We start from the raw sequence: 22,663 nt of genomic DNA, 5'->3' as shown, positions 1-22,663 counted from the left end.
GAAAACCAGAAACCAAAGTGAAACACTAGGACTCAAATGAAAAACAAGTTTTTCAGGAGATATTTCATTACTATATATTTATACAAGCATAATTTCTAAGCAATATATAGAGAGATATATATCTTCTAGAACTTCCGTAGCCATCAAATGGAAAAAAGTGACAGTTTCAGTGTTTAACACTACTTCAAATGTTATTAGATTATCACAAGATTATTTGCCTTCTCTCCCTGTTGTTCTCTCCACTTCTCCTATTTTTTCATCCACCTCCTTCATTTTGGTAATGTCCCTTTATTCCTACTGCATTTACTTTTGATTCATCTCCCTACACAGCATTTTATCATCTTTTTACCATGATCTTCTCAAAAGAATACTAGCAATGCCAGACAGTCATATAGTCTGCACTACCTTTACAACAAATTTAGTTATCTACAGAAGCATTTTACTAATAAACCTAATATATTATTCACCTAATGATTTAGAAAGCTTTCCACTAAACCACACACAAGAGGTGGGCAATTTAAAACTCCCAGCTTCCTGCCATAGTTTCACATACACAAAACCACCACAAACACGCAGTGCCACTAAGATAAGCACTTCATGGGGAAGAGTGTCCCTTATCCTCTTTCCTCTCTCATTCAAAATACACCTCGTGCAGGTACAAGTTTCTTCACAGCCCAATGGTGAATGAGATGGGGAACAGATTCCAGCTCTAACTACACTTCCCTCATTCCCTATTTTTGCTAAGTGAATGTTAACCTGGACCATTCTCAGCCATGAACTGTTTCCTCCCAATACCTGTAGGAGATGAGCTGATGAGACGCTCTCCACTTCCCATGAAGCCAGAGAGGACATCCCTCCAGCAGGGCTCACAAGGTGACTAATGACATGAAATTCTCATCATGCAAACAAAGCCTACATAAATTTGGCTGCATTCTTAATTTGTTGTGAGCCTAAGCTTGAATATCTTTCACAGTTTACCCAACTGCTAGCAGAAGTGCAAATTTGGACTGTATTAACACTTATTTCATCACTCTTTATAATTAGGTGCTCAAAATTTATCACATATACATGAAAGCAGACAGCTGTGGGGGAAAAGATGGTTCATTTACATTTAAGTACTGTAATTTCATTTCAGGAAAAAAAGCCAGACCATGAGATTATAAAAGAATCCTTCCCTTCATGCATATTAATTCTGTTTTGAAAGCATTCGTTTCTTTAAACCAAAACCAACATTCAGTTACAATGGGTTTTTATATCATAATTTCATTAGCTTACAGGTTATATCATAATTTCATTAGCTTACAAGTAGTCTAATATTTTTCCTTATTACATCTAAGTAATTCTCTAAATTCAGGATGACAATTACAGTTTTAAGATTAATTACACCCAGTAACAGTTCTCAAAAGTATAATTTTATATTTAAGAAAGAATTCTATCAACTACCAGCATAAAATTATTCTAAACACAACAGTTGAAGGATTTACTGAAGCAGAAGCATTAGGTTACATTTTAACATGCAAACCATATTTTCCATTTAATCATGGTTGTAACATATTCAGGGATATTATCTGAGTAAGATTTAAAAGAATATCTAAATTTTTTTAAAAATCCATAGATACCATGAAGACAACAGTTTTTGCCTAATCTTTATAAACTCATGCTAAACTACTATTACAGAGCCAAAGATACTGAAAACAAACATCCCCGTTCGCTACGCTTTACTATCCCATCTCTGAAGGGATAAAAATCTAAATGACAGTTTTGAAACAGCTTCCAAGCTAAAATGACTAACCAGTTCCAACTGAAAAACTATAAAATCAAATTCACCTAGGATCATTTACAGCCATCTGCTCAGCACCATTTTCTCACTAGTCAAAGCCTTATTTCCATATGGTCTCAAAGGTGAAAAATTACTCTTTATTATTACTCTACCTAAACTACAAATGGAAGTTTGTTATAGTAAACTCAGACATAGTGAACTTTTTGATAAGCTGAACATTTCCTGAAATCTTATTTCTTTCTACTGAATTCCAGAGGGGGTAAATCCTATTACACCGAACAGTCACTGAACAGCACAGGTTAATTTAATGGAAAACATTTTGAAATAAGCCTTTACCATCTGTTTTCACCTCTAATGGCAAATCAAAGAAGAACGATTCACACTAGTATCATTAAAAAAAAATGCATAAGTGATTTAAATAGATGTGCTCTTTGATGAATACAGCATGCATCTGTTTGACTTTTTTCACCTTTTATCTTAAGCAGGAAGTTCTCATTTTCTAATGTAATGCTTATCCTTGCAGTTGAAATCACCACAGCGTAAAAAGGATATGCACAGAGTTTCTTATATAAATAATTCCTTACAGTGTGAAAGTGAAGCTCTTCAGTAGTTCCAAATTGCCTCTGCAGCAAGTGATCTTAGCACTACTTCCCTTACTAATAGTTCCTCATACTCAAACACCAGCCACCCTTATCTCAAATTGTCCAACTGATGAACATAAAGAAGATGAACTCAGAACAAATGCTCTCAGCAAAATTTCAGGTCCTGGCTACAACTGGAGAATTGCACTTGTAAGCTTGTCTCCTCTCCTCCCAAAAACTATGTCCCAGCAACATGTTTTAACTTACTTTTCATTTCTTAAAATAAAAGATTTATGGTCTTAGATTAGCTGTATAGAAATAAGATGACTTTAAAGAACTCTAATGTACACAGGGAAAAGAAGAAAAGTTTATAAATGTAAACAAAAGATCAAGCAGAATATCAACATAGCCAAGCAGCATAAGAAAACTGAAAATAAATAAGTGGGTAAAAGTAGTTACTACAACATTAAGAAATCCTACAAACCATAGTGAAAACATATGCTATGGCATACACTAATTCTCAGTAGGAGCTACTGCAGGGAGGTACAACACAGAGTAGTTATAAAGGGAATTACCTTACATATAGAGAATCTATACAGAAGCTATCTGTTACAGCTGGCACCTCCAGGAGTAACGTGTTGTTAGAGTGACCAGCAGCAAGAAAGATCAGAAAAGGGAAAACAGGTGAAGAGATAAGAACAAAAGATAAAATATTCTGCAATACCCAACACAATGGAACATCAGAGCTACCACTACAGTCCCAACAATCATTAAAAGGAAGCACCATTCATATTATTTACTCTAATACTCAAGGGTAAACATAAAAAAAAAAGTCTTGTAATATATATTTCTTATATAGTGATTTTGTCATACGGGAGCAGGAGTGTTTTAAAAACAGAATGATAACCCAGTGGACCCCCACCCATACGTGGTCCAACTCTACCTTAGAGATCATCTAATAAGTTTTACTCTATTTCAACGATTTCATTTATATATTTCAAATATCACAGCTTACTTCCTGTTTCTTCCAAAGATGTGAGTCAACAGGCTCAAAGTTTAACATTTCATGGGATAGTTGTGTGCATTTCTTTCAACATATATTAAGTTAGAATAGTTAAAAATCTATTACAAATTACTGTTTACAAATTAACATTCACATAGGTGCCTTTAAAGCATAATATCTTAATTTAAAACAAAATTAAATGGACTTTTCCCTAAAAAAAAAAAAAAAATTTTGAGGTTACCAACCTGAAATCCCCTTTATTGTTCACAACCCTCTCTGGAGGGCAGTACTGTGCAGAACTTTCTAACACGACAATGTCTACTGTCCTTGTGTTATTCCCACGTCTCGTTTGTACATGGCAACCCCAATTTCCTGTGGAGCCAGCCTGAATGTTTGAGATCGTCAGTGCACTGTGAAGATAAAATAAACAAATAAAATCCAACAGTCTTGCAATAAAATTTATATAAGCTTTTACCAAAAGATGAATGCAGTACAGAAAGACAATGGAAGAAACAACCAATTACATACAACTGTGAGTGATCTTACAAAACCAGAGCTATGAATCAATGTACTGTAATTAACAGTGAAACATTCACTATTCTTCTACCTCCCAATTTTGCCAAGGGAGGAAAGAAAAAGAACCACCATGGGAAAAAGTTCCTTGACTTCAGAAAGAAGAGGTGAGAAGTCCAAATTCCCCAACTGTTATCACTGTTCTTCAACACAAGTTTTTTATAGCTGTTCTGGAAAGGCCAAACTAAAGTAACTTCCCAAATGCATAATTTGTGATAAAGTCAGAAGCCCTAATTTACCAATACAACTACAGGATATAAAACCACTCTGTAGATGTTGAATGAGTCAAAATCTGCTGCAGGCCGAATAAAGTATACTTATAGATCTCCGCTGGAGAACTTCAATATTACCAACTGTGACATGCTCCAAAGGAAGAAGAAAGAATCCATGAGTAGTTGACTTAATTGCCTTGTTTTCATAATTTTAACGTTCCAAGAGAATAAATGTGTCCTACCACAAACACATTTTACATGAACTGCATTGGGTAATCTTTGGAGTTAATTAAAACCCAACTGCAACCGTCCTGTGCAACCTGCTCTAGCTTACCCAGTTTTAAGGAGCTGGGTTTGACTAATCAAACCTCTAGACCTCCCTCCTCATACTTGATAGTTAGCAATAGTGACCAAACGCAGGTAATTTAAGAGATGTGTGAAGTTACAGACTACTTCCCTACTTGGGATGTTTCTGTCTACATATATTCACTTAGCAAGGATATGAGAGGGCCTTACTGGTTATGGAAATATAGTCACTGTATTTATATCACTATAGAAATAGTCACTAAATCAGAGCACAAAATAAGGAGCAGGAAATAAATTTTCTCTTGAATGGATTCACCTGGCAATCAGTGAGCAGTTATGAATCATGTTTTTTTCAACAAAAATACCCTGGGACTCATCAGTTTCCACGATCTTTCCATCCTGATACCACAAGACTTGCATGTCTTGATCAATATATGAAGCCATACATTGGAAGGGTAAACTATCTCCTTCAAAGACAACCTGACGGTGAGATGGAGTCATATAGAAAGATGGCAACTCAAGCGGCGGTTCTAGAATTCGAGAAATAAAAGCACAAACAGCAAGAATCCGTTATATACATAATTTTCAAAAGATGAGAACAATACACTAGTTGAGTGTGAATTGTTGATAGAACCTTCTTATATAAATCTTGCAAGATGCAGCTTACAAGACCCTACCTTTGATGCATTGGATATTGAAAGATACAAATTCTTATAATATTCTTTTTCAAAATGTGTATTCCTTTAATACATTTCAAAAATCTTTTGCTAGCCTACATCCAAAAGAGTGAAAAATATAGACTTGAATGAAAAATATATTTATGCATTTTATTTCTTCATAATTTCTCACTATTAATATTTCAACATCACAAATATATATGTTTTATTATTTTGACAGACAGAATAACTCTAATACAACAAAGTTAAGCAAGTTGGTCACGTTTTCATCACAAGAAGGCGGCTAATCAACAACAGAATCACCATGTAGGAAAGTCAGTCATAAAATTAAGACCTTTTAACTTCAGAAATTTGTGCTTGAATAATTTGCACACCTGAAGTCAGATAGCTAGACTTTGGGAAAAAAATGAAGAGTTTCTGATTCCTCTTGTGAAGTTTAGGTTAAAACCCCTGAAAAACATGGATTAGCAGGAAAAAGGAGTTTATCTCCAAATTGCTACTGATTCTTAGTTTCTACAGGCTAACATCCACAATCATGAATTTATTAATTTCCAAAAAACAAACAAGACTGAATCACAACTAAAGATCAGCCTTTGAAAAAGAATCGCTATTAACACTATATATTAACACACATATAAGTGATGAATTTCAGGGAAACAAAAACAAAGCAAAAGAAGTCTGTTCACTAATATTAACAGCATATGGAAATGCATTAGAAAATAAGTACCAGTCGTCACGAGTGCTTACCACAGGTCAGAAGCTCCTGCTTAACGCCAGTCACCGTCTGCGACTGAAGCGACTTGGGATAAGCACATTTAGTTTCACGTACAGTTATATTTCTTTCTTTTAACCACTGATGCATCCACAGTATGTTGCAATCGCAAAGAAGATAATCAGTCTGAAATTCTCTGCAACACAAAATAGGCATTCACAGTAACAAAATGCAACACTCAAAGGTCTGAAAGCTTGACATGAACAGCTGTGCAATGCCTCTCATTGTCACAGAAACAGTCAAAAAAAGAGTCACAGGCAAAAAGCAGTCAAACCCGATATATAGTGGAGTAGTATTGGAAGATACTTTAATCCTCTGCAAGCTGTGGTCTGAGAACAAAAGTACACACTCCCCAAGAAAAGGAATACTCTCCATAAATATGGGCGACATCTAACAACTGCACATGAAAAAATTTCTAGTAATTTCTTTCATGGGGAGAGTTTATGTTATGTAAGTGAGCAACAACAAGGAACTGCTTGGATATGCGTCACCATAACTGAAGGACAGACTTCATTGCTTCATTTTAGCAATCAAATGCTTTAACAGTAAAATCAACAGAAATATAAAAATAGCCTCGCACCTATTTCTCATTTCAGAACCACTACTCACACAATTTTAATGATACTTTTATTCTGCTCTATGTACGAAAATCATGTAACGTTTTTCATTTATTCATAGTTTTCTCTGTATAATTTAATATTTTCTACTAAAACGACGTACCAAATCACCCCATAGGTGTCTGTTGTAGTCAGCTAAATTAAAAGAAAACATAAATATTTTTTCTGTTTAGTAACAGTTAAAAATGTATCAAAACATATCACTGTCTACACTGTTTTCTACCTCTAGTGAAAACATAATTTATTTTTCTTTTTGCAAATGTCTAGCAGGTAACACAACATCACAGGCAGAACACTTCAAACACTACATCAACATTCCAGTGAAACTCCATTTGGTCTTTGTTCACAGGAATTCCTCCAGACACACACATTTTCAATAGCAACAGTTATATCCAGGTTCTCTTGTCAGACCTGTGATGTTCTTGGACAGCAACCTTTATGTACACAATTAAAATACCAGGAATCACAACTTATGAACAATTAAAAGAACCTGGAGGAGGGAAAGAAACATTTGCCTTTATAAACAAGAAATTAACTCAGTGTCAAAGCCAGAAGTCAGAGCTTTTCATGAAGTCCCAGTACAGTGAGCCAACTGTCATGACTACCAGGGAAAAATACAAGCTAATCATCAGCACTGATAATGTTTTTTGTTTACTTTTTTCCCTTACACAAGATTACGACTCTCATGAAATTAAAGGAGAGAAAAGTAACATGAGGTTGAAATATATCCACTGTTACATGTAACAAAACTATCCTGTTCTTCAAGGACTAAGGTCTTCCTTAAAAGTATTTGTTCCCTTTGTTAAAAAAGGTGTAAAACGTTATTTATTTAATATAAACTAATAAATGATGCATATGGAATAAAACTTCCAGAAGTGCAGATGCTGGTATAACTTTGTTCACTCAGAACTATGTAACAAATACTGAGCATCTTCTGAAGGAAGTTCTATAAACACCCAAATATCTATACATACATTTCCCATGCGCTTATCCAGACAATGAAACCACTGTTATGAGGTTTAAAAGTAAAAACACAAAACCGTAGTACAAGCAAGTGTATATAAAATGTTTTTTGTGAAGACCACAAGTGATCATGCAAGTTAAGATTAGATGCAAGAAGTACTTACAGAGACTTCAGTGAACCAAGATGATCAAATGTTCCCTGCGTAAGTGTAGAAAACAGATTTCCAGAAAGATTCCTAAGAAATACAAGTATCATGATTTGAACTTATGCTCAAGCAACTGACATTTGAAATAAAAATAAGTTAAAACAAACAAACAAAAAAAAATCACTCTTCAAGAGAACATTAGTTTAAAACCTGCAAGATACAATTATGACACTCTGTAATAGTTCACGAGATGGTAAGAGTAATAACCAGGTCTGACAGCCTAGCAAAAAAAACCAAAATAAACTGCTCCCCAATGCTTCTTTTTTAGCTGAAGAATTTCAAGACTGGGCACAAAGACTGAAAGCAAATACTTTATTTTTATTTAAAGCAACAACTAGCACATGTTGAGCATACATTTCAAGAAGTTAATATTAACTTCATTCTTCACAGTGAATTGATGTGAAGTATGATCTAGCAGAATTTTTTTTAAATATTATACATCCCATTTTCTCTGTATCAGTGAAAGCACTGCATAAGCAGCCAACAACCAGGGCACAGAAACATTCCATAATCTTACATGTTATTTTCTTAAAGTAAATGAAGAGCTACAAAACACGCAAGCAAGGCAGCAAAACACATGGCATACTGATGCCATAGTAGAAGGCATGGATATTAAAAGATTCTATAACCCAAAAATATTTTTCTAGGGAAAAAGTTTTGTACAGCCTGCTACTTCCCCCCCCCCGCCCCGCTATACATTCTAAGAAACTGGAAAATGGTTCAAAGCAGAGAGAGCACTGAGTAGTATGGTTTTAGTTGCCCCTGCCCCCCTTTTTTTAAGCTTGCTACTGAATAACAAGCGACAGTCATAGCCACATTGCAGGTCTTTCAAGCACACCCTTAAAACAAATACTCCCATTGAAACAAAGAATGTTAATTTACCTAAGACTAAAACTTACAAAGTGAAATTATATTCAACAAATTATACTCACAATCGAATAAGATTTACAAGTCCTCTAAATACATCTGCATTCAGGCAGCCTATTCTGTTATTAGTTAAGTCTCTATAATTAGGAAAAAGCAAAAAAACAGAATAAACTGTTTTATTTCCAAATGACATCAAGCCTGCAAACAGAAGTATTTCAAGTGAAATTCGTAACAGATTGCACCATACATACATACAGTCTTTTTAAGCAACACCCAAAAGGTACTGCTATACAGGTGTACACACATGCACATAGATACCTTATTCCACTTCTAAAATGATTATGGTTTGCCCATATACAGTTAAATAAGTCTAGCTTTAGCACTTAATCGCCTTAGAAGAGGCTTGGCTTACATCACTACATAAATTTTCATATTTGTACAGTATATTCATCACATGTGTTATATCACTTAAGTTTTTAACATGTCAGAGACCTGTACTAGTGCATTTATTGTACATAAATAGGTCTAATTCTGTATTTATACTTACATAAATATTTAAACATTATATATTTTACACTGTAGGTCTTAAATCAAATTGCCAAATATTCCTAAAGGAATACAAATTAAGCTTGCAAGTAGTATGGTCCAGAACTGGTCCTTCAGCTTTATTTTTAAGGTTTTCAGAAGTGCAATTACCTACAAAATTTCCTTTTAAGTGAGCCAGATCATCTGATCAGTGACAAATGAACATATATACCACAAAGGAAAGCTGTACCCTGACCAAAGGCAGGGGAGTGTCAGGGTGTAGGGTGGTGGTAAAATCACTAAGACTTAAAAGCTGTCCCAGATATTCCAAAAATCTGCAAAGTGTTTTAAAAACAGGAAAAAAGAAAAAAGGCCATCATGCTGAGGTCTTGTTTTTCAAGTTTCATCTGGGGCAAATTTTTACAGCCAGGTATAAATTAAAAAAAAAAGTGTTAATGGGAATGTTGGCGCAACCTTCAATAAAGCAGCATTAAAAGCTGCTGTAACTTTGTAGCTTCAGTGTAGTTATTAATAGCAAGGGACTGTGTTCTACTATGACCTTGGCGGGGGGGTGGTGGAATCATGAGGAGTTTAACATTTAATAAAGCAAGACTTGATGGCATCAAAAGCTCTGAATGAGTATCACCCAGTGAAGTCACTGAAATACAAAAAAGGAGGAACAAGAGACTGTCAGTAAGAACAAGCAGCACTGCCAAGCCACAAGCAGTGGATGTTCTCGAGTCATAAGACTGAAAGCAGACTTTGTTTCATATATACCTATATATGTGTATATGTATACCTATGTACGTTCAACCTTTAATATATAATAGCTTTGCTGTCTAAATTTCCAGAACCGATGACTTACTCTACTTACAGGGGTTTTTTGTTTGTTTTGTGTAAGCTAACTGGCTAGATATACTACTTACAGTCTTTTCAGAGATGAAAGCCCCAGAAAAGCTCCTGGACCTATAGTACTAATAAGGTTGTTCTTAAGGTCCCTGTGGAGAAAAATTAAGACATTACATTTACCACAAGCTACCCTTTAAAACAGTGCAGGAAGAAACACTTAATTTGTCTCAACTTGTTTGAAAACTGCCCCAAAAATCCATACAACACATTTCTACTTTCTCTAACATGTTCTCTTTCAAAATTTGAAAATCTGTATTTTAACTAGAAAGAGGAATATATAAAGCATGTATATTCCTTTAACTATTCTATCAGTTCCCAGCACCTGAAAGAGTAATGGAGACAAAGATACTTTGCCACAGTGTTTGAACAGATTGCAGCTGCTCAGGATGCAACATTTGCTCATTACACAGTACAGTACTATTTAGCACAGTGTTGTCTTCTTCAGCCTACCCAATTTTAAGTATCTTAGATGCCCAACATCTACCAAAAGAAGCAAAATAGGATCCTAAAAATACACCAAAGACGACATTGAAAGTTTCCACCAAAGTTACTGGCACAAAAGCAAAGCCCTGGCTGAGAATCCCAAATCAAGCTGGTGAAAAAACTCAGAGCACAGATTTTTAAATCCTCATTTTCCAGAATATGAGACTGTATGGTGAAATGTAAAGTAACTATATTATTAAACTGCTTTATTAATTCTACAAGTGATATAGGAGTTTTAAATGCTAACTCAAGATATTTTGCAGATACAGCTAATTTGAAAGGTCACAGAAAGCATCTGCCAGCATCCACAGTTTCGAACAAACTTTTATCACTGCATGAATGCTAAAATTATTTCTACCTCCTTATTCATCCAAGATTTTTACTATACTATCATTTGAAACTTCGCAGGCACTTATTACTACAACAAAAACTTCTCATTCTTTGGTAATATGTGAACATTCTGCATTTGAAAAGAAAATTAGTAATCTCCATTAAAAGCAATGCTTTAGTAAGCAAGGGTAGAAAAAACATCTCCTAAATCTATCACGACATTAATAATTCTGCCCAAAAAAGAACAGTACAAGAGGATTACATCTACCGTCACACAGATATGCATGAGCAAAAGTGTAAACTCCTCCCAAAGTTTCACAACAGCATTTCCTGCAGCCAGATTAACAAATCATGGTATAACAGACAGTGTCGTAGCACATGGGTCACACTTCAATGCTGTATTTAATAAACGTTGTAAATACTTGAAACACTTTAAATACTTTAAATTTAATCTTGCAGTACAGTAAATTATTTTTCAATAAAACTGACACTTTTCTTATCCCAACTTTGTTTTCTTGCCCTGTACAGTGAAAGAGACTGCCAACTACTTCCAAAGCAGTATGAACAGGATGAACAACTATAGCGTTTTTAAGCCTTTTTTAGCAGGCTTATAAACCAAGACCATGACAAATTTGAGAATACTAAATGTTATTCATCACTTATTTACCATGAGTCTTTGGTACAGGGAGGAAAAATTATACTTACTGTTCATATTTTAAATTTCAGTTTAAAACCATGTAACACCCACTTAAACTTAAAATCTCACTGTGGAAAACAGGCAGGGAAGAAAACCTTGACAACATGCCTTGGAAATCTGCTAGTCTGGATTATCAATTGATCAGGTTGCTCAGAGCCCTGCCCAACCTGACCTTGAATGTTTCCTGGCATGCAACATCTACCACCTCTCTGGGTAACCTGTTCCAATGTTTCACCACCCTCATTGTGAAACATTTCTTCCTTATACCCAGTCTAAATCTGACTTTTACTTTAACACCGTTACCCTTTGTCCTATCACTACAGGCCCTACTAAAAAGTCTGTCCCCATCTTTCTTATAAGCCCCCTTGAAGTACTGGAAGGCTGCAGGAAGGTCTCCCCAGAGCCACCTCTTCTCCAGGCTGAACAATCCCAACTCTCTCAGCCTGTCGTCATAGCAGAGGTGTTCCATCCCTCTGATCATTTTTGTGGCCCTCCTCTGGACCTGCTCCAACAGGTCCACGTCTTTCCTGTGCTGAGGGCTCCAGAGCTGGACGCAGGGCTCCAGGTGGGGTCTCACCACAGCAGATGGACAGAACCCCCTCCCTCGACCTGCTGGCCACGCTGCTTTGGATGCAGCCCAGGATACAATTGGCCTTCTGGGCTGCAAGCGCACATTGCCGGCTCATTTCCAGCTTTTCATCCACCAGTACCCACAAGTCCTTCTCAATAGGGCTGCTCTCCATCCCTTCATCCCTCAGCCTGTACTGATACCAGGGATGGCCCCAACACAAAAGAAAAATGGGGTTGCTCCCAGTTTTCCCATCATTCACTGTGTATGATTTAAATTCTACCCTATACATACATAGGCTATATTTATTTTTGAGTTTTCACCATCAGTCTACCAAATATTTAGGGTACCTAAACTGTTGATAACTGAAAGCCCAACACTTTATTGCATGTGGTCTCGGATATAGAATTCTGCTTCCAGAACACCATATTCAAATTGTTTGTGAGGATCAAGTGCTGCTGGAGCTCTTTCACCAGGTTCAGGTAACTCTCCCTAGGAAAGGAAAACTGATTCAAATCTATTACTGATTTTGACGATATTAGAGTAATACAAAAATGGAAAGCAACTGGAGTTTCCAGGTTCATAAGGAACCACAGAAGAGGAGACAATAGACAGTCCTGAAATTCGGACATTTTCCAAAGGGAAATTAAAAACTTGCTACTAAAAATCATCTTTCTTGAAGATGTAATAAAAAAAAAATGCTTGAGACTACCACACTTCTGCAAACTAAACAAAAGCTAGAACTCAGACCAGAAAACCTTTCTGTTTCCTTCAAATAACTTCTGTATTTGCAAGTTCAGAATACTCCAAAGCATTCAGTTTCACAGCACAGATTTTTCAGCCAAGACTAGAAGCACATTTCTGCCCCCTCATCACTCATCTTTTGGAAATGATGCCTTGAGAGGCAGGTGAGGATGAGGAAAATAAATATTTTGTTAGACTAACACTCTCAGACTTCTGAAAGATGCACAGATAACAAAGAGATGGAGCTTCCAGAACTAAAATTAGAGCAGAAAACATGCTCCTGAATACTCATAAAAACACTTCTCTTCTCAGTAATACTCAAAACAAGAAATACTGATACTTTTCAATCACTTTTAAAAACTTAAAAAAAAGTTCAGGTCCACCACTAGGAGAACTCAGGTCTATCTTTTCACATGCTCTGCTGCACCATCACAACAAGAATTAAAATCAGAAATTGTCATTATCTGAAAACATATTAGATGCTCCTATTTTTATTTAAGACATCCATATATCTGTAGATTGGTGCTGTAAAAACAGGAAAAATGAGACTGTCTGTAAATAACACTCCCTTCACACATATTTTCCCTTTTCAAAGATATGTTAGTATATCCTAGAATACATTGATAACCTTGGTCATTATTTACAGTTCAATAAATATCAAGCTCTGCTTTTGCTATCTAAATATCTTACTGCGTTCCATGCCTGTCTTCTTCCTTCTTTCTCCCTCAATGAAAAATAGTACTTCACCAAATACATAATCTTCCTTATCCTTGCAAAAATCAACAGGCAGCATTAGCTAGCTTCCAGATGGAAGACAGCAGCTTGCTTCTAAATTGCTGGACTTTGAATAAAGCTATATAAAGTCAAGTATCTACTAGATAAAAAATTATCTGTCACAAATTAGTTGTACAAGAAGTTACTTCAACATTTAAACTGCAGGAAATTCATAGCAAAACATATCATTAACAGAGTCTGTGGAGATTTAAATATTTAACATCTTTTTGTACAGACACTTTAATTACCACTTAGGGCAGTCAAAATCTTTGACCTGCTTACTGTTATTCAGCTGTTATTTGCATGATTTTTCTCCTATAAGAGTAGATGTAGACATAGCATAGTCATTTTCTAGTATAATAAACATTTCACCCTACAGTAAAACAAAACTCTTTATTTTGGTAATCTTAGCACCCTGTTTACAAAATAATGCATTAGCAAGTTCTACATTTTCATAAATTAACATACATGCACAAAACTTTTAACAAACAGATTTTAAACATCTACTTGGGGCCAGCATTTTTAATATACTTCCCCAAAGTTTTGGGGCATACAAGCAACAAATAAAACAATCTCTCCCTTTCAATAGTAACAGTGAAGAATTGTCAGATGGGGATGAGGTCAAAAGATAACATCTTTGAGCAAAACATTAACAAAAAGGGCAACAATTTGCCAGCTGCAGATACCATATTCCCAAGTTTATCTGAAGAACTGATAAAATAACAGAAACCATTTAAAAATATTTAAATCTTCATTAAGGTGTCCAAGAAATAAACAGGATAAAACAAGTTTAGTGTGTTAACGGATTAATGATGAAGTTGTGAATCTGTATTTCAGGATTCAAAGTACTGATTAAAGTACAATTAAAAACAATTATTTTGCAGGTACGTGTTCCTGACATAGTAGTTTGATTTTTTTTTTTTTTTTTTTTTAAAGGCTTTGGTTAAATCTATCTATACATCTGAAGTCTATCCACCCAAAAACCATTAAGGAGAAATGGCAAAAATATTTGCTATAAAGTATAATGTTACAAGAAATCGGCAAACAAGCATTAAAGGCATACAGAATCTCTCCCCTGGTAAGCAGTAATGTTAAGTGACAATGCTACTGTCTGAATTAACTATTTAAATGCTGACTGAATTTTATATCTCTGTTTCATCTCTCAAAAGTGGGGAAAAGAACATATTTACAAAGAAAGATAACACTCATAAGGAAACAAGGGGTAGTATGAATAGTAAAAAAAACTAAAAATAAGTAACTGCCAAAAAAGTGCAATTTTAAAATTATGCAAGTTATCACAGTGAACATTAATATAATTTGAAACTACTGAACATAATGTGAACTTTTACAACAGTTACTGTGTAAAAACTTTTTTTTTGTTTTTCTATTGATTATTCATTTAAGTTTGAAAAATTATTTTAATTAGACGAGTAGCTTCCGTCCAAGGTCACAAGAGCATTTAAAGCAGAAAAGTTTACTTTTATTGCAGTTAAATAGATCTTGTTTTAAATAAATCTTGTGCACACACACACACAAAAAAAGAGATGGTCATTAATGACGAGTGCATCATGCTATTTACCCCTTTCTTTATGACAAAGGCACCTGGCCATTAATAATCATTTCTTGATGTATTAACACACTTTATGTGCACTGGTGTAGGAGTTGTATCTCTCAGATGAGATCACCATACCATCTAAAATACTGCTATTCCAGATCACTTAAATGCTCGAAACATGGTGCCTGCCTTATCACTTTCTTTTCCTTTTCATGAAAGCAGATATTAACATAAACATAAAAAATTCTTACAAATGACAGGAGTTCAATGGAAAAAAGCTCTGTTCTTATGATTTTAAAGAAAATTAAAATTTGGACTCATAGAGCAGAAGTAAATGATCATCTCAAACCAATTAGAGTTTCAAGTATTTCCTGTCTGAAAATTGTAATGAGTTACAACAAATAACTGTCAGCAGATGCCTTTATTACCTAAGCAAGGATGCTAAAATAATGTGTAAAGATCTAGAATGTCATCACTGCCGATAATCTTGCTGCTTTGGCACAATGACTTGATTCTACACCAAAGCTCATCTGCCACTGCAGAAGACAAATCTTTCTTCTGGCATGTGGGGGATGGAATGGTGGAAGTGTTTGAATTTATTTAGGCCAGGTGACCAGGACTGCAGCCTTCAAGTTTTAGAGGAAGAATAAAATACTTTTAATCCCCTGAAGCCAAAAGGCGTTTGGAACTCTTCCTAGATGTTGCGAGATGATTATGAAACTGGCTACTTTCCCAGCCAAATGGCCTAGAAAAATCCTTATCTCTAAAGTTTCTGCTTGCTCCCAGGTAGATCAACCTGCCAATCCTGACCTTCTACCAGCTGGGAAAAAAGCTGACTGTAACAGAAACTACAATGCTGCTTCTTATCCCATAGGTGATATATCATCTGAAAGGGAAAGTGAAAACAGGAAGCAAAAGGTGTCCAAGAAGTTACTCCCTTCAGACTCACTCTCATTTCCCCCCCTTGCCATACATTCGGTATATAGTGTACCTCTAAAGAAGCAAAACTATTAAAATAAATGTAAACAACAAACTTACAATTAATCTAGCCTCTTTTAAAGGCTCTAATACATCTTCTTCTACAAATATACTTTACAATTGTTTGATAAAGGGTTTGAAATAATTTTCTTCACAACATAAGTTTTCATACTATGAGAACAAGGACAACAAAGCAAATCCAGTTGTCATGGCATTTCAGTGAACTTCCCACTAAAACTGCCCTCATCTCACCAGCAGGTGAGATTATCCCTTTACGGTGTTACATGACATTCATATCCACAAAGAGAATGCTTAACTATGTTAACTCTTCAATCACAAAAAAAACCCATCAAAATAAAGTAAGAACACATCTCTTAAATAAAACATTTTGTTCTCAGAATTATTAATGAAACATAGACAGTATATCATTTAATTATAAAAGTGAAAATAGCTTTTTAAGAAGTGCTTACAATCTTTCAAGAAGGTATAATCCAGAGAAGGAACCATTCTTCAACTCTGTTATTTTATTGTTACTCAAAATCCTGTAAACAAAACCAGAGAAGAATAATGTAAGTTTGGTAACAAAATTACTTGCTGCAGCTTAAACTTTCTGTGTAAGTCTTTTTGTTTAACTGCCTTTATGTCAAACTACAATGCCTAGCTCATTGTCTGAGGTACATATAACAGCACCGCTTAAATATTATGGAGGAAGACAATTGTCTGTTAGGTACCTAAAGTACCATGCAAGCTTACACAACTGACACATGAAAAAAGGTACAGCCATGTAGGATTCTCATAACAACAGAATTAGCATAATAGAAAAATCAAGTGTTAAACAACCGATCTACACATTCAACATTCTGTTCTTCCATACATTCTGGTTTTCAGAACCACACAGCATATCGCCTGTTCCCCATTTCCTCTGCTGCCACCCTCAGCCACTTGCACACGGTCACCTCTGCCATGTTATGCCACCTTTCCTTCACACATTCATCCTTCTCCTCAATGCAATCTTTCTAAAACATCTGCAAATAAGATCAGCAAGCACTCCTTTATTTCCATCTATCCTTTCTTCCTTAAAGGACCACACAACTGCAAGTTCCTTCTTCCACACTTGTGGTTTAACCCAGCAGGCAGCTAAACACTACACAGCCATTCGCTCACTGCTCCCCCAGTGAGATGGGGGAAAGAATTGGATAAAAAGTAAAACTCGTGGGTTGAGATGAAAACAGCTTAATAGGACAGGAAAGGAAGGGATAATAATAATAGTAATTAATAATAATAATATACAGAACAAGTGATGCACAATGCAATTGCTCACCACCTGCTGACCAATGCCCAGACAGTTCCCGAGCAGCTACCACCACCCTCCCTGGCCAACTCCCTCCAGTTTTATTGTTCAGCATGACATCATATGGCAGGGAATATCCCTTCGGCCACGTTGGGTCAGCTGTCCTGGCTGTGCCCCCTCCCTGCTTCTTGTGCCCACTCCCCCCTACCTCGCCAGCAGGGCAGTGTGAGGAGCTGTACAGTCCTTGACTTATAAACACACTGATGTTTTACGTGTTGCTATCAACATTATTCTCCTCCTGAATCCAAAACACAGCACTACACCAGCTACTAGGAGGAAAATTAACTCTATCCCAGCTGAAACCAGGACACATATAAATAACTGGATCAGGCCCATCTAGCCAAGTACCCTATTCTCCAACCACAGCCATCTGCAGATGCAAATTATCCTTAAATTAGGAAATCCCTTGTATAGCTGGATGATTCCTTACTTAGAAGGACCTGCTTTCTATATTTCTCTTGCAAAAAAGCTTATTTTCCTTCTGAATCACATAAAATGTTGGCATCCACAACACTCCTTATGAAAGGTTTCACAGTACAAAACTCTGTTCCATAAAGAACACCTCATCTCATTTGTTCTGAATACAGCTCCTCACACAGGAAGGCATTTTATGCCACCTTAATAATTTCTGAGCAGTTTCCAGCTTTTTTACACTCAAAAAATTCTGAGATAAGACCACCAGAACTGAAATAGTATTCAACACAGACAAGTGGGATAATCTCTACATAGTGGCATAACGATGTTCTATCTCGTTACCTACTGTTTTCATAACAATTCCTAACATCTAATCTGCCTTTACCACACGTACTAAGAATTGAAGTTTTATGGTCAGCTTAGTGCCCATTATCTTATATATGAAGACAGAATTGTTGTTGTCCCAATACAATTTTCATTTTTCTACAATGTGTGGCTTCTGCCATTTTATTGCACAATTAATAAACTTCTTCCAAAATTCTTCACTTTGCCCTCATCCTTATTACATCAAGCAACGCTCCAAACTCTGTTAACCCCCTACTGACACTGTTTTACAGGTCGTTAAGAAATACATTCTGCATTGGAGGTCTCCAAGACTCTCACTCAACTGAGAAGGCTAACCATTTACTTCCACATCCACTTCTTATCCTTCAGCAAGTTAGCTGTTCATACAAAGATCTTCCATTTTAGGCTGACATACTATTTTAATCAAATTCCTTTGGCAACAGAGATGCCTTCTGGAAAAGCATCTATGCCTCATTATATCAACTGGATCATCCTTGTAAATATTTTGCAGATTCTAAAGAACTTCAAAGGTTTGTGGGGAAGAGCTTCCCACTACAAAAGTTGGGGGGATACATATCTCTCTCTTATTCCAGGTATACAATATATTTATTACAAATTCTACTGATTTGTTCAACACAGACCTCAGACTTGGAACCATGTCATTCCCCTAAACTCCTAATGCGCATATAAAAATGCAGCATTTGTCATCCCTCCTGTCCTCAGAAAATCAAGTTCATTCTCAGCAAGACTTCAGACATTCCTCATCTCACTTTCATCTCTGAATCCTTCTAAAAGCTTTCCAGTGCACACCATCTTGTCTTGGAAATTTATTCACTCTGTCAGTTTGTTCCACAACTTCTGCTGCAGTCACTTCAGTTTCAGACAGGTCCCCTATCAAATGCATCCTGCAGATCCAATATGTCAATGTACTTCTTCACTTACACCAGTTACATCTTCAAGCTGGATAACTGCTTCTGCACAGACAACTGCCACTAGGAGATTTCTTTCCAGTCTACTACCTCTTTCAGATAACCTTTACAATAGCCATAAACCAAAACACACACACAAACCCCTCCCTCTTTCCTCCAATGCATAAAATTTATTATCTAATGACAAGGATTAGTACATCAAAACACATCATGAATAAAAGTAAAACACAGAAATACCAATCTATGAAAACAGCATCCTTTTGACACAACTATATATTACACTAAGTAGTTTTCTTCTCCAGGTTTCTCAAAGATTGTGTAAGCCACAGAGGCTTGAGGCCAACACAGACAATTTTTTGTCTCAAAGCTCTGGCTTTGAGTCAATCTCTCTCTCTCTCAACCTCACAAACACAGCATCAAGACAGCTGAACAACTTATTTGAAAATCTTTCAATTTCCAGTCTGACAGAAGGTTTGAAAATTCTTGAAGATTAAGTCATTCAACCAAGATACAGTTCTGATGCTAAGAGGAGATCCTTCTCCTGTCCTTACAGTCATACCATGTATTTCTGCAGCTCATCTCAAGTCATCCCTGGTGCCCACTTGCTCCACAAGCAACTAACATTAAGTTACACATTTTCCAAGGCATCTTCCAAGATATTAATGTATATGTCAACTGCAAAAGTGTGATCAACATAGTATACTACACAGTCAGCTAACTCCAGGTGAAGACTGATCACAGGAATGGTGGAAAGGATGAGAAAAAATACTTAGATGTATACTGAAAATTTGCTGTTGTATGTGCCTATAATGCCTGTAACATCCACTAGAGTGTGAGCTAAGAAAATTTGCTCTTGTGAAAATGCAGTTCTAGAGTTAAATACATTAAGCTACCTCACAGAAAAGAAAGAGGGAAAATTGCCCCTTGGATGCAGCTGTGATAACCTGGGTAACCAAATGTCACAGTTTAGCCCCAGACGGCAATTAAGCCCCACGCAGCCGCTCGCTCAGTCCCCCACGGTGGGATGGGGGAGAGAATCACAAGAGTAAAAGTGAGAAAACTCATGGTTTGAGATAAAGCCAGTTTAATAGGTAAAGCAAAAGCCGCGCACGCAAGCAAAGCAAAACAAGGAATCCATTCACCACTCCCCACGGGCAGGCGGGTGTTCAGCCATCTCCAGGGAAGCAGGGCTCTGTCACGTGTAATGTTTACTTGGGAAGACAGATGCCATCACTGCAAACACCCCTCACCCCTTCTTTCCTCTTAATATAGCTTTATATACTGAACATGATGTCATATGGTATGGAATATCTCTTTGGCCAGCCTGGGTCAGCTGTGCTGGCCGTGTCCCCTCCCAGCTCCCCGTGCACCCCCAGCCTGCTCGCTGGCCGGCCAGCACGAGAAGCTGGACTGTCCTTGACTGCTCAGCAACAATCCAAAACATCAGCACGTCATCCACATTTTTTCATCCCAAATCCAAAACATACATACTAGCTTCTATGAAGAAAATTAACACTATCCCAGCTGAAACCAGGACACCAAACAAATGAAACACAGTATTTTTTAAAAACAGATGTACAAATCGAGAAAGCCCAGGTACTCTTCAGAAATCTACATGTATTTCAAGGAATCCTTGCATCAAGGAAGGCCCAACATGTAACAGAAAATCAAATTACATATAATCATCATCATCATCTACAACTTGGCATACCTGCAAAACTAATGCTTCAGTTAAATTTTACTAAAAATCACACAACCTTTTCTGCTTAAAGAGAAAAAGCTTTCAACCTAAATAGTAAGTATTATTTGTAGAAATAGTAGGTACAGGATTCATTCTGCAAACCAAGCCTATTCAAAGCAAAGTACACCTTTATTTCAACATCCTTCCTGGCTTCAGAAACATGTGGGAAGAAAAATAACAATCTATAAAGAAATTAATGAAGCACCTTACTAAAAAACCTCATTAACAGTTAATGCAAAGTGAACATCAAGCATAGCAGCAGCAGCAAGAAAAAACAGGGACCAACTTCGGCCTTATGGATAAAAGAAGAAGAAAAACCACGAGGTTCAGAAAACATCCAAGTCAACACAAGCAAGCAAGCTAACTACATTTAGTAGCACAGAAATAATTTGTATTTTAGTTCTAATTTACTTCATCTTAAAGTTTATTGATTTTACCTGTACTTTTTCCAGAAAATGAAGCTATTCAAAATGGAGTAGAAACCACTTCAAAAATAGCCGTAACTGACTGAATTAAATTTAAACTAAATAAAAATTACAGCTCTTTACAAAAAAAAAAGTTTTCTGACACTGCCTATAAAACAATAGGCCTAAAGTAGAAGCCTGTGAATATCTGTGCACTAGGTAAATTTCTCTCTGGAGTGTGATGTACAAATTATAGTGAGACTGATTTAGTATTTTCTCTGCAGAGGCTGTTAGTTGCTCAACCATAAAGGTTTAGTACAACAAATGATAGATTTTACAACACTCTATATAACCTAAGATATTTCACCACACTTAAAAATGTTGTAAATGTAATCTTAAAAAAAAAAGCAGTTTAAAACTTGCTATAATATACTTAGTCTATACATTATTTGAAATGTTAAGGGATGTGGCATAAGATGACAAAACACGATAAAGCATTCACCTCAGAGTAGACATTTTATATTCACTTTCACAATTTCTGTGCATTAATGTACAGTGAAATGATGGACTATTATCTACCACAGACACAGAAAATTATTTGCGATCAATAATAATTCTAAGTTACTAGTTTAAGACCATATTTTTTCCTAAGCAGCAAGTAATTCTGAAAACATGCGAACTTTTCCATCATTAAGAAGTTTAATGGTAAAACAGTAGAGAGCTACTCATCCACATCTTGTTCAACTCTTCTTCAACAAGTGACTTTGCAACATAAACGATGTACCTGGAGATTTCCTGAATGCATTTTGCTTGTCCAACCCTTATGTAACAGAACAGAAAATGTGGAAATACCGCATGCAAACACAGTCACAGCCATGGGAATTAAAACAAAAAACTGAGGAAAAGGCAGCTGAAAGGTAGGTTCTAGAAAGCATTATGGGCAACGCCTCAAGTCACCTTAAAGCAACACATTTTCCTCTCCTTTGGTTGAGCAGAATAGTTGTAGAGACAAAGAGGTGATCTGAAACACCACACCTCAAGAAAAAAAAATACCAGCTCCCCCCTCAAAAGAAACAAAACCACCCCAGCTTTCCATCCATTCCAAGAACATTGATGAAATGTTCCTTCATTGAATATAGCTTGGATCTGAAAACCCTGTTTCCATTTTGCTCCATAAAGTGGCAGAAGAATTTGGCAAAACTGTGCAAAGAAGCTCAACTCTGGCTCTAACTCATTGGGGAGACCTTTAGCAATAGATGCCCAGTTGCTAGCATGCAAAATGCAACTATGTGGTCAAACCCAAAGCCTGTCCTGTGTATCTCAGAGTTTTAGCAACAGATACTAAAGGTGATATAACCA

At 36.2% G+C, this 22,663-nt stretch overlaps 1 protein-coding gene across 1 annotated transcript in view; it reads right to left on the bottom strand.

The window, feature by feature from the left end:
• GPR125 (G protein-coupled receptor 125) overlaps positions 1–16,662 on the bottom strand; it is a gene marked incomplete at its 5' end in the record, with an annotated part of 49,936 nt that extends 33,274 nt beyond the window's left edge. The window contains 7 exons of the mRNA XM_010282743.1: positions 3,610–3,774; positions 4,772–4,985; positions 5,880–6,040; positions 7,649–7,720; positions 8,623–8,694; positions 10,009–10,080; positions 16,591–16,662. Of these exons, the coding sequence (XP_010281045.1) occupies positions 3,610–3,774; positions 4,772–4,985; positions 5,880–6,040; positions 7,649–7,720; positions 8,623–8,694; positions 10,009–10,080; positions 16,591–16,662 (828 nt within the window). The remainder of the gene's footprint in view (positions 1–3,609; positions 3,775–4,771; positions 4,986–5,879; positions 6,041–7,648; positions 7,721–8,622; positions 8,695–10,008; positions 10,081–16,590) is intronic.
• Between the last annotated feature and the right edge of the window lie 6,001 nt (positions 16,663–22,663).

Source organism: Phaethon lepturus, unplaced genomic scaffold (assembly GCF_000687285.1).
Source record: "Phaethon lepturus isolate BGI_N335 unplaced genomic scaffold, ASM68728v1 scaffold3072, whole genome shotgun sequence".
NCBI lineage: Eukaryota > Metazoa > Chordata > Aves > Phaethontiformes > Phaethontidae > Phaethon > Phaethon lepturus.
This window is presented reverse-complemented; position numbering and strand designations above follow the sequence as displayed.